Source organism: Sturnira hondurensis, unplaced genomic scaffold, assembly GCF_014824575.4.
Source record: "Sturnira hondurensis isolate 20B ecotype Veracruz unplaced genomic scaffold, ASM1482457v3 Scaffold0017338, whole genome shotgun sequence".
NCBI classification, from domain to species: Eukaryota; Metazoa; Chordata; class Mammalia; order Chiroptera; family Phyllostomidae; genus Sturnira; species Sturnira hondurensis.
The window spans coordinates 117,787-131,321 of record NW_028089969.1 but is presented as its reverse complement, the minus strand read 5'-3'; the positions used below and the strand labels follow the sequence as shown (position 1 = coordinate 131,321).

General features: G+C 44.4%; 1 protein-coding gene across 2 annotated transcripts in view; it reads right to left on the bottom strand.

Moving 5' to 3' along the window:
* Positions 1-13,535, bottom strand: part of GNAL (G protein subunit alpha L) — a 174,250-nt gene that overhangs the window by 119,903 nt on the left and 40,812 nt on the right. Inside the window, exons 2-3 of one of the 2 annotated variants that reach the window (XM_037067627.1) lie at positions 617-862; positions 339-411 (exon numbers count right to left, since the gene is read on the bottom strand). In XM_037067627.1, coding sequence (XP_036923522.1) covers positions 339-411; positions 617-758 — 215 coding nt within the window. In that variant the 5' untranslated portion in view covers positions 759-862. The remainder of the gene's footprint in view (positions 1-338; positions 412-616; positions 863-13,535) is intronic. The other variant, XM_037067626.1, reaches the window with a different exon arrangement.

Here is a 13,535-nt window from a genome sequence, read left to right as displayed (position 1 = left end):
CAATTTGATGTTTTTTTTTTAAATGCACGTGGATATGACAGCTGTCACAATACATTTTAACAAAATTGTTTAGAATGAAGTTAAAGACAACTAATGAAGCACAACTAGAGGTATTTTATGGGAAAAAAACCATACAAACTTTTTGGTCAACCCAATATAATATACCAAATTCAACAATTCACTCCTATATTTTTCTCCCTTAAAGGTAGAAGAATATTGAATTACCCAATTCAATGAGTAAATTGACTGCCTACAGAAAGCACTTTTGGGAGGTTTAGAAAGAAGTTACAAAGTTTGCACGCAGTTCAGAAACAAAATCGAAATTCATCATTCCTTACTCTGGATTAAATCCATTGACATGCAGGATCCTCATTTGTTTGACGATAGTGCTTTTCCCAGACTCACCAGCCCCTACGAACAAACAAAAAGAATGCTGTGATCTGTAGCCCTTTGCGTTTGCCATCTTTCATGCCAACACACATTGAGCAACTATCCTACCCCAACGCACGCATTCTTAACCAAGTACACGGCAGCTCTGGGCTGGAGGAGCTGGCTGGAGTCGCTGGTTTGCGCTCCGCTCCGGCCGGGAGCCACGGCGGGTCCCCTCCCTTCTTACCCAGTAGCAGCAGGCGGTGAGTCGCTTTGTAAGCCAGGCGCTCTTTCTGCAACTGCTTCTCGATCTTTTTGTTGGCCTCGCGTCTTTCTTTTTCATCGACGCCCTGGTCTTCTGTTGTTTTGCTGTTGCCCAAACAGCCCATGCCTGCCTGCTTGGTTGGACGTCAGGCACAATTAGGAATTTGCACAAAAAGCAAAAGACTTGTAGAAAATGTGCGGATCCTGCGACGGCTTCTCTTCTTTGCTGCTGAAAGAGATGGTCTGGTCTCTCGGTGTTTTCCAATCTGAACGCGTTCTTCTCCCTCCCCCTGCCCACCGAAAATTCGTAACTAAAAAGGATGCAGGGAAGACGCACGGAGTCAGAGGCTTTTAAAAGATATCTGCTCAGAACTATTTGCTGGATAAAAGGCATACAGTGAATGGTGAAAGGGGCAGAGAGCGCCAGGCTCTGCTGGAGCCAGCGGCTTGGCGCTGCGCCCTCGACTTGCCCTGCGTTCCCCCTCCCAGCTCAGCCCGGCTCAGCCCCGCCCCCAGGTGCACAGCGGCGAAGCGCCCAGAGGGGGCCCGGAATAGGCCGTGTTCTCTGCCCAGTGCCGGACCCGAAGAGTGGTGGCCGAGAGCGGCGGGAGCAGCGGACTGTGCTGCTGAGTTCCCACAGGGCGACTATGGGCACCTACCCGCTAGCCTGCCGCGCCCCTCTCTGCCTCCTGCTCGAGACCTGAGCTCCCTCCGGGTCTGAATTCCGCTGGGGCTTCCAAGTTGCTGGGAAGCGGGAGCTGGCGGGCTGGAGAGCGGGGGGGAAGTGGCCGTAGACTGGTTCCGCTGGTTCCGAGTGGACGGAGTGGCGCTAGCACTAAAGGTGCTGGCCCTTGAGAAGCTCACCCGCGTGGTGTCCCAACCACTGCCGGGCGACTGTCTCACACCCCAAGCCCAGGAGAGTGGGTCTGGGCGACAGCTCCCTGCCAATTCTCGGGGTGCCTCCCTGCTCCCAGGCAGGGGAGGTCTCACGCAGGATCATACATATTCTATCAGGGTGGAGGCTCTGTAAGAAGCTCACCAGTCACACCGCCTTTGTTCCCTTCATTTTCTAGACTATTCCAGCACACCCACACCGCCGCCTCCCTTAGCCTCTTGTCTACCTCCAGCCCCCGTTTTCCTTTGCAGTTCTCTGAACAGCTGTGCTCCTTCTCTCGAGGACACTCTGACCTTAAAATTGGCATTGTAGCGGGGAACAAATGAGCGCAGGGGACAGGCATGTGTCCTTGTGATTGAATGGGAGGTAGGTCCCTCCATTGCTACTACAGCCAGCCCAGAGGGGCAGTCAGCCTCTGTGCACTAGGGTTGCTGTACTTGAAGGAAGGAGGGCAAAAGAGGTGACTGGGCAGCTGTCCTGGACCAGCACTGTGCTGTGGAGCTCACTTCCCTGTGAGTTGTTGTCACAAGTTGATGCTCTCTAGGCTCTGGGGGCCCAGGCACTACACAAGGATTCTTTTACATGCCTTTGCTGAGCTCTGTCTTCAGGTGCCCCACTTTTCTCTAAATCCACAACATTTCCCTTACTTTCTAGATGGCTTGGCCTTTTCCTGCACTGAGAGCAAACCGTCACCTAGTTGGGCCTCCCACAATGCTGTTCCTGAGCCCAGGGTCATGGCAGTCTTCACCCTGTCAATGTGTCTCCTCTCCTCTGATGTCCCTTCTTTCTTCAACGTCTTTTCTAATGGCTTGTTTCCTAGAAGTGTACAAGTCCATTCAGTGCTGTGCCTTTTAAAACCAACAGGCCCTCCTTCAGAGGCAAGTCCTTGGTAAGTTCCACCAACTTGCCTCCTGTCCACTACAGACAAGAGTTAAAAAGGGAACGACTCCACTTGTCCTTCCTTACCACCTGTTCACACCCCAGCCTCTGCCAGCCCACCTCCCCTAGAACTGTTCTCACCAGGGTCATCAGTGTCTCCCAATGGCTAAAGTTTGGTCTTTGCCTTCTTTGACTTCTCTGTGAAGCTGTCTCTGACTCTCTTTGAAATGCTTTTGTTCTTTGGCTTCTACGAGGTGGTCTTTTTGATTTCCTGTCTGTCCTCTGGCTGGTAGATGCTCCACTCCTCCACTGGGGGGAGGTGCCTTGGACCCAGAACAGCTTTTCTCCCCTTAGGCACACTCCTGTTGAGGATGACTGTATCTTGCATACTCTATACACACAGACCTGGCTACATTCACATCAGATCTCCAACCCAGCTCACTCCCCAGTCCACTGCTGTCTCCCAGTACACCACTAACTCTGTACCTCACAGGGATTTCCAACTCTCCCTGCCAAAGCCTGAGCTAATCCCCAAAGCCCACCCCAGATCTCCAATCTACTCCTCTCTGGGAATAAGGGACCCATTTTCCAACCAGAACATGGAAGTCATTCCTGACTCCTTCTGCTTGCCAACCCAAACAGAATCTTGCTGATCTGTGTTTTGAATATCTGTACTGTCCTTTCCACCCCACCTGCCACTGCCATCGTCTTAGACCACTAATCTAACTTGGGTTTCAGCAGTGGTCTTCTGCTCACTTACTCCAGTGCACCAAGCACAAAGTTGCCATAGTGACAATTCAAATCTGATTGTGTCACTCACCACCACCTGCAAGCCCCTGGCCATGGCCTTTCAAGACTGGGTCAGTGTAAACTTCTGGGGCTTCAGCTCTCACTTCTTTCCCCTTCTCCATCTGTTCTTCTACTTGCACTTTCTAAGCACCTTAGTTCATCACTTGGCTACATGTGTTGGTGCTGCTCCTTGCTCTGGAAAACCTTGGCCCCTTCTTCAGTTGGCTAACTCCTAGTTATTCTTCTAACCTCACCACTGCCTCCACAATCAGGATTAAGTGCCCCTTCTCCAGGTTCCATTATCTCATCAGCACCCTCCATTAGAATTGTTCTGTTTACTGTTCTTTTAAAGCCCCACTAGACTGCAGACTCCATGAGGGCCATGTTGAGCCTGTCCTTTGCACCTGCTGTACCTGTGCCTAGTTCAGTTCCTGATGGGGGCAGTTGCCCCATGAATCTTTGCTGAGTAGATTAATGAATTCATGCATGCCAAAGATAATTCTTGCTTGCAGTGTGGGTTCTCAGTAAAAGAATTTCATGGCCAGAGTCATTAAAATTAAGAACAATCTAACAACAGCCAGAGGGGAAGGGGAGGGGACAGTGGGGAGAAGGGTTTTCAGGAACTACTATAAAGGACACAGGGACAAAACCTAGGGGGAGGGTGGAAGCAAGGGAGGGAGGTGGGTTCTGAGGGGGTGGGGGAACGGGTGGGGAGAAAATACAGATAGCTGTAATTGAACAACAATAAAATAATTTAAATTAAAAAAAGGAATCTCATGGCCTAATTTTAAATTTATAAAATACTTGTGCAGTTTAGTACCACACTGAAAACAAAAATACTGTTTAAAAACAGCATTAAATCACTCTTTTTGACATAGGCTGAAGCAACATACAGTGCTATGCTACATTCTGAGATAGGTCAAAGGTTCTAATTTTGTGAAAGGGGACTATTTAGCACTATTTTCAGGCCTCACATCTGTGTTAACACAAATATTCACACATGGCAATATCATCCTGGCCTGTAGTGTGGCTAATGGAGCAGCCAGAAGGTGAGAGAAGGTATATAAAAATAGCACAGTATAGTGGAATGTTTATACAAATTTCTCAGTTTTTTTTAAAATGCCAAGATTTCTGTAAATTGTGATGAGGGAACAAAACAAATCCTATTAAAACTTATAAAGGGAGAATTATATTAGAACTCAGAAGCCACATTTTTAAGGCAGCCAGATATTTACCCTAAAAATAAAGCAAAATGTTTCCACTTGTTAAGATTTAGGAATTAGGGTTAAAGTTAACTTTTTATAGGTTGAATTTCATGTGGTTAGATGAACAGATCTAATAGAACAGATCTGCACTGTACGACCTACAGTGTGTTCCACAATACAGTGCTAAACACTCTGAAATATAAAAGCAATGTCCTTATATAGTGATGCAGTGTTTCTTAAAAGAAATGCAAAGTCAATCTTTACTTACTCCTACATTTATCAGGTAGGAACACAACACACCTTTAAAAAAAAAAAAACCTCAGTCACCTGGCCTTTTTCTTGTCTGATCAGTTTCCTTGAAACTGATCCTAATTTGTGTTTCCAACCATGGGATCAGAATTCAAAATCCTTGCTAGCTCACCTGGAGAAGGGGGAGAACAGCTGTAGGTGGAGCACAGAGTTCATCAAGGAATTGCTGGCAATGCAAGCATCTGTTGCCAGGCAACAGCAGCAGCTCGCTCATCATGCAGCGCACACCCACCTGCAGAGATAAAGGGCTGCCCTGCAGCAGCCGAGTGCCCACAGAGGGGTGGAGGCGGCTGGTTCAACGACAGGCTGAGCCCAAAAAGTTGGTGAGGGAAGGCCCTGGTCACATCAGGGAGAGCTGGACAGGCGCAAAATTTGGGGCAAAGGTCAAAGGTAAAGCAAAGTGATGTCTTCCCCATTCCATGTTTAAGACAGACAGGGTGTCTCAGAATTCTAGTGCATTTGAAAGTTTAATTACTTATGCTTCTTTTAAATTATTTAGTTTTGTGAATTTTGTATACTGTAATGATTTTGAAATTTGCTTTTGTTTTGGTCCCTCTGATTGAAGTTGGCAAATGTTGAAAAAATTGCACCTGTCCTCTGGTTAGCTGAAATCAAGTCCATGATGGCAATAAGAAATAAAATTTGTTTCTCACATGAATAATAAACAAAGTTTGTTTCTCTCCACAGAAGTTTAAGAACTGGGTGGAAATATTCAAAGAAACTGTTTCAATTCATGACACCTAGACATGAGATGCAGAGCTAGTTCGAATGACTAGATTCTGATGACTAGAGTTATATAGCACAAGATAGTTGATAGTTGAATTTTATTTTAAAAAGCCATTACCTTAAAAAATTTAATAACTGGTCTTTCAGTAACATTTCATATTTTAGAGGTTAATAAAGGTTAAAACTGCATGAAGACTTTTGGAACAGATATATAGCAATTTTTAAAAAGATTTTATTTATTTTTAAAGAGGGGAAGGGAGGAAGAAAGAGAGGGAGACAAACATCAATGTGTGGTTTCCTCCTCCATTCCCCCTACTGGGGACCTAGACCGAAACCCAGGCATGTGCCCTAACTGGGAATTGAACCGGTGACCCTTTGGTTCTCAGACTGGCACTCAAGCCACTGAACCATACCAGCCAGGGCTGTACATAACAATTTTTAAGAGAAGACGAAGGACTTCCACCAAGATGGAGGCATAGGTGGAAACACTGTGCCTTCTCCCACAACCAAGTCTGAATACAACAAAGGTTTGGAGAAACAAAGACACAACCAAAGGACAGAAAATTGAATTATATGGAAGTCCGACTACATCTAACCATTCAACCTGGACGGTAAGAAGGGCGGAGCCAGCAGTGAGCAGGGTCCGGCCGGACAGGTCCCCCGACCCAGGTGCGCATGCAGCCCGGAACCAGTTGGGGTGCGGGGCAGACGGACCGCGGTCGCACATTCGCGCACAGTGAGACAGACCACGCAGGCCCTAGGGGGCGAGGGCTGACGGCGGTGGCACACTCGAGTGCAGTGGGACGAAACGTGTGGGTCAGGTGACGGCAGCAACTGCGGCACCTGTGAGGGCTGCAGCAGCAGGCGGCAGACAGGACGCCATAGTCCCTCTTTGACCCCGCCCCCACATAAGCGTCACAACCCAGCAACTTATTTGCTCTGCGGCACTGGTGAGAGCCATTGTCCCTCTTTGACCCCGCCCCCCACATACAATGTCACAACCCAGTGACTTAGTTGCCCTGTCCTAGTGAACACTTTAGGGCTCTGATCCTGCTATGGAACAGGCACGAAGAACCCGAAAGATGGAGCAAGAAGAACTCAAAGTCCCAGAGCCAATAACTCTAAGCAACCAAGAAATTGCCAGCCTCTCAGAAGCACAATTCAAGACACTATTTATCAGGATGCTCACAGAACTGGTAGATTATAGTCACAAATTAGAGGAACATAGTCACAAATTAGAGGAACATATGAAGGCTAAACTAATTGAAATGAAGGGAGATGCACAGGAAACCAATAGTGATGGAAAGGAAACTGGGACTCAAATCAATGGAATGGACCAGAAGGAAGAACAAAACATCCCACCAGAAAGGAATGAAGAAATGAGAATTCAAAAAAATGAGGAGAGGCTTAGGAACCTCCAGGACATCTTTAAACGTTCCAACATCCGGATTATAGGGGTACCAGAAGGGGGAAAGAAACAGCCACGAGTGGAAAACTTATTTGAACAAATAATAAAGGAGAACTTCCCCAGTCTGGCAAAGGAAATAGACTTCCAGGAAATCCAGGAAGCTCAGAGAGTGCCAAAGAAGTTGGACCCAAGAAGGAACACACCAAGGCACATCATAATTACATTAGCCAAGACCAAAATGAAGGAGAGAATCCTAGAAGCAGCAAGGGATAAGGGGACAGTCACCTACAAAGGAGTACCCATCAGACTGTCAGCGGATTTCTCAAAAGAGACCTTACAGGCAAGAAGGGGCTGGAAAGAAGTATTCCAAGTCATGAAATCCAAAGACCTACAGCCAAGATTGCTTTATCCAGCAAAACTTTCATTTAGAATGGAAGGACAGATAAAGTGCTTCTCAGATAAGGTCAAGTTCAAGGAGTTCATCATCACCAAGCCCTTATTATATGAAATGCTAAAGGGACTTATATAAGAAAAAGAATATGAAAAATATCAACAGTGAAAGGACAGCAAACACACAGTTATTAACAACCACATCTAAAACAAAAGCAAACCAAGAGGACAGCTAGATCAGGAGTGGAACCATAGAAATGAAGAACACATGGAGGGTTAGAAACAGGGGGGTGGGAGGAGGAGAAGGGGGGAGAAGGCACAGAAAATAGCATAGATGGTAGGTAGAAAATAGATAGGGGGGAGGGTGAGAATAGTGGGGGAAATACAGAATCCAAAGAACTTGAGACACGTGGTTATAAACTAAGGGGGGGAGAATGGTTGGGGAGGGAGGGTGCGGGTGGAGGAAAATGAAGGGGGGGATAGAACAACTGTAATAATCAATAAAATATATTTAAAAAAAGAGAAGAGGAAAAATAGTTTAGGAAAGATGAGTAGTCACTAATTCAGTGCAATGATAATGCCCCAAGAAAACAAAGGCTACAGTGAATTTTGCAAACCAACTTGCTGGTACCAGCACAGTGGTGGCTGACTGTTGCACACACAGCCTTCCTTCCAGTTTCTGCCATTTTAGACAACTTGCTGTTGTTTTATCTTGTTTCTTTCTCAATATTTGATGGAAATAACCCATGCAGATCATTTTCCATTCTTTACAGTGGAGCTTACTCCATGACCTAATCACAATATACTTTAAAAGTATTGTGGTTAATTTTTTTTACATTTTTAAATAGAAAAGCAGAGAAACATTTCCTTTTTGCATATAATACTCTGCAATAAAATATTTTACACTTTACTGAAATAGCTGTCTCTTTTTCCTTTCTTACTCCTACAGCCAAAGTAATATTAAAGCTTTTGGAAATATCATCCATAAAGGGTAATAATGCAGTCTTGTTCAACTGACAGCTTTAAAAACCAAAATAGCAGCAAATTTTAAGGGAAGGTATGCTAACTCTCTCTGATTCTGCTCCATGTCCAAAAACCCAAGACTGAAATATTGGCATACACAATTCAGTGCCACAGGCGAGAGTTTATTACAGCATGCAAACACAAGGTGGGAGGCTACTGAATGACAAAACAAAACAACAAATCCCCCATGAAACAATGGGGAATCTGCAGATAGAATGAAGCTATTGCTGTTTGCAGTGAAAAAATCTGTGAAACCACCAAATTGGGTCAGGTTATGAGATGGAAATGCTCAGGAGGGCAGTCTGTGGATGGCTAATGTATTGTTAAGAGAAACCACACATCGAAATTGCATTTAAATCATTTTACAAACCAGAAATCAAATAATGGGTTCAAGGGTCAGAGGCATTTAGATGTGGTAGGCATTTAGACACCTCAGCAGAGCAAGGATGATGGGCCAAGTTCATAGGTTCACCAGGGCAGAACGCCCTGGGTGCCTAGCAACAGGCAAAACTGGGAAAACAAGGACCTTGCCTTCAGGGCTTTAGGAGTAACCTTTCCTTTCCGATCCTTGTCACTGATCACGTGGTTTAGACCTCATGACCTTTCCTATCACTGGTCAAGTGGTTTTGACCCCCTGACCTTTCACATCTTGCTCATGTGGTTAGGACTCTCCCCAGGCCTCTCCTCCCCTGGCATGTTACTAGTCACACAGGTTAGACCCCCTCAGAGGGTAAACAAACAAGGGATCTGAAACAGTAAGCCCCCGGACAACCAGGTTCTGACCTGCATCAAGTGCATCTAGGCTTCTGTTGTGTTTCAGCTCCAGGCCCAGAAAAGCCACACCAACACTGACCTCAGGACCAGTGGCATTGACTGATGACCCTTGCCCTGGTGGTGACCAATGAGTGGAGACCACAGCCTTGAAAGGACACCCCTGGAAAGCTGATGAATATTCTATTGGGCTTCTTCTCTAGCACCTCCCCTAAAATCTCCACCCTTAAAAGTCTGTGTTTTTCCCTCCCCGGCCTCCCCTCCCCTCCCTTTTTATCCCTTCAGGCCCCTTACCTTTACCTTTTTCTCTCCTGAGCCCATTTCTTCTACCTCTGTGATTTTCTAACTAAACTTTCTTATAGTTTTATTCTTGTCTCTGAATTATTTCTTAGCCAGAACTCAAGTACCAAGATTGCTGAACCGAGGTCCCATCTAACTCTACTGGTCTAACACCTGATGCCACCTGGTGCCAGTCTCCCCACCACTAATAACAGGAGGAGTGAAAATTAGCATTTGAACAGTGAAGATAGCATCCTTATCTGTTTAATTCTGTTCATCAACCTCAAATATCCTAACAAAATATTGGACTACATTAGAAAGTCAAACACATGTTTAAATGTTGTTTTATATACTGATATGAAGTTTAAAAAATAGTCTAACTGATTCTAAAGACATGTTTTTTACTAGTTAACAAACATCATATAAAGTCAAATGTAAAAACTGTGAACAAATCTACTATACATGAATACAGTTTAAATCTTAAGGGAGCCTTGGCTGGGTGGCTCAGTTGGTTGGAGTATTGTCTCATGCACAAAAAGGTTGTGAGTTTGATTCCAATCAGAGTACATAGGTAGGTTGCAGGTTGATTCCAGGTTGGGGCATGTACGGGAGGCAACCAATTGATGTTTCTCACATTGATGTTTCTCTCTCTCCCATTTCCTCTCTAAAATCAACAAACATATGCTCAATTGAGGATACTTTTTAAAAATCTTATGGAAATTTTATGTTAAAAAACATTTTGGCACTTAGTTCTAGATACCACAGGTTTTCTAGTTCTCAAACAACTACATTCACTACCATTTTCTTGTGAAGTGAATCAGATTCCATAAAGTTCCCTTATTTGAAGCAAAAGTAAAGGCAAATAGCACAGTATGCATTTTAAATGCTTAGCAAAGTTCTCTTGGTATCGCTGAGGTGCCCTTGTGAGATGTCAGAGTTACCAGCAACATGGTGACAGCAGCATGGTGACAACTTAGTCTTAACACACTAAGTTGATGTTGGGTTTCAGCAATATCTGCCTGTCTTGAAATTATTTTCATATTTTAAGTAAATCATGTACCAATATGCTGAAAGGAAAGATGGGTAGGAGAATCCGATTTTGTACCTACCCAATGTAGGTTCATATCATTGAACATGTTTATTTCTACCTACAGGCTTTTACTATGAAGCAGATAAGAAAACTCTAAGACCAATTTTGTATAATCTTGAGCAGCTGGGGAAGTTAAGAATAGCACACCCCAATCATTCAAATGACAATGTGTGACACGATATATGAACCAAGGGCTGAAAGGCATGGTGGAACCTCTAAGGGGGATTTGAAGGTTCATGGAATTTCGAAAAGCTTCATCAAAGAGGGGGGACTGTCCCCGACTTCCACCAAGATGGAGGTGTAGGTGGAAACACTGTGCCTTCTCCCACAACCAAGTTTGAATACAACAAAGGTTTGGAGAACAAGGACGCAGCCAAAGAACAGAAAATTGAACTATACGGAAGTCCGACAACCACAAACGGTTCAACTGGACCGGTAAGAGGGGTGGAGCCAGCAGCAGAGCAGGGACAGGAAAGGAAGATCCCCCGACCCCAGGCGCCCAGGCAGCCCTGCGCTGGGTTGACCCAGTGAGGGCTCGGGGCAGTGGGCTGGCTTCAGTCACACATTCGTGCACAGATAAACCAGCAGGGAAGTGAGCAGTGAGACAGATCGCGCAGGCCCCAGCAGCGAACCCAGCAGTGGGTTGACTGAGGTCGCACATTCTTGCGCAGTGGGACGGACCTCGAGGCCCGAGGTGGTGGCAGGAAGCAGCAGAGCGGCCCGCCGTTGCTTTCCTTTGGCCCTGCCCCCACATACAGCGTCATAACCCAGAGACTGAGTGGCCCAGCCCTGGTGAACACCTAGGGCTCCGCTCCTCATTTGTAACAGGCACAAACACTCCAAAATATGGCTCAAGAAGAACTCAAAGCCCCAGAGCCAATAACTGTAAGCGACCAGGAAATAGCAAACCTCTCAGATGTACAATTCAAGACACTGGTGATCAGGATGCTCATAGAACTGGTTGATTTTAGTCACAAATTAGAGAAACATATGAAGGCTAAACTAATTGGACTGAAGTGAAATGCACAGGAAACCAATAGTGATGGAAAGGAAACTGGGATCCAAATCAAGGGGGTGGACCAGAAGGAAGAAATGACCAAACAGGAAAAAGTGAAGTTACAAGAATTCAAAAAAATGAGGAGAGGCTTAGGAACCTCCAGGACATCTTTAAACATTCCAACATCTGAATTATAGGGGTACCAGAAGGGGAAGAGGAACAGCCACACGTGGAAAACGTATTTGAACAAATAATAAAGGAGAACTTCCCCAGTCTGGCAAAGGAAATAGACTTCCAGGAAATCCAGGAAGCTCAGAGAGTCCCAAAGAAGTTGGACCCAAGAAGGAACACACCAAGGCACATCATAATTACATCAGCCAAGATTAAAATGAAGGAGAGTATTCTAGAAGCAGCAAGAGATAAGGGGACAGTCATCTACAAAGGAGTTCCCATCAGACTGTCAGCTAATTTCTCAAAAGAGACCTTACAAGCAAGGAGCTGGAAAGAAGTATTCCAAGTCATGAAATCTAAAGACCTACATCCAAGATTGCTCTATCCAGAAAAGCTTTCATTTAGAATGGAAGGGCAGATAAAGTGCTTCTCAGATAAGATCAAATTCAAGGAGTTCCTCATCACCAAGCCCTTATTATATGAAATGCTAAAGGGACTTATTTAAGAAAAAGAAGATAAAAAATATGAACAGTGAAAGGACAGCAAACTCACAGTTATTAACAACCACACCTAAAACCAAAGCAAACCAAGAGGACAGCTAGATCAGGAGTGGAACCATAGAAATGAAGAACACATGGAGGGTTAGCAACAGGGGAGTGGGAGGAAGAGAAGCGGGGAGAAGATACAGAAAATAAGTAGCATAGACAGTAAGTAAAAAATAGATGGGGGGAGGGCAAGAATGGTAGGGGAAATATAGAATCTAATGAACTTGAGACACGTGGTCATAAACTAAAGGGGGGAGGGTGAGGGAGGGGTGTGCAGGGTGGAGGGGAATGAAGGGAGGGAATAGAATAACTCTAATGGTATGATCAATAAAATATATTAAAAAAAACAAAGAGGAGGGACTGAAGGCATGTCTTGAAGAATGGTGGGTATGCATCACATCACAGACAGGAGGAACACAGTTTCAGTGGAAAAGACTGAAAGGTAAAAGCAACAGAAGGGAATTGGTATTGCAAAAAAGGGAGATGGGCCAATAATGAAAACTGTCTCAGAGGCAGGATGAATCAGATGACTTCTTAGAAATAAATATTCTTGGTATGGCTATTGTTCTCAAGTTATTGGGTTGGCCAACAAGTTTGTTTGACATTTTTCCTTAAGATGTCTCTAATAGGGATTAGTTGTCATTAACTTCATTTGAAATACTTTGTTAGATTGTATTGTGACAACTGTTGTATCAGCATGCATTAAAGAAAACATGAAATTGGTGAATTTTTGTGCAGCCTTTTTAATATTGAAGATGGAAGAAAATAAGCAACATTTTTGGCATAGTATGATTTATTATTTCAAGAAAGGTAAAAACACAACTGAAAAGCAATAAAAGATGTATGCAGTGTATGGAAAAGGTGCTGTGACTGATGGAACTCATCAAAAGTGGTTTGGGAAGTTTTGTGCCGGACATTTCTTGTTGGATGATCCTCCATGGGTTGGGTAGAGCAGTTGAAGTTGTTAGCGATCAAATTAAGACATGAAAACAATCAATGTTATAGCATGTAGGAGATAGCTGACATACTAAAAATATTCTAATAAAGAACTGCAAATCATTTGCACCAGCTTAGTTATGTTAATTGGTTTGACGTTTGGGTTCCACATAATTAAAAATAAAATCCTTATTGATCATGTTTCCACATGCAGTTCTCTACATAATTGTAATGAAAATGTCCTGTTTTGACAACAAATTGTGACAGGTGACAAAAAGTGGATACTTTACAATAATGTGCAATGGAAGAGATTGTAGGGCAAGCTAAATGAACCACCGCCAATGACACCAAAGACTGGTCTTCATCCGGAGAAGGTGATGTTGTGTATATGGTGAATTAGAAAGGAGTCTTCTATTATGGGCTCCTTCAAGAAAACCAAATGATTAATTCCAATGAGTACCACCAATCTGAAAGCAGCACTTGATTAAA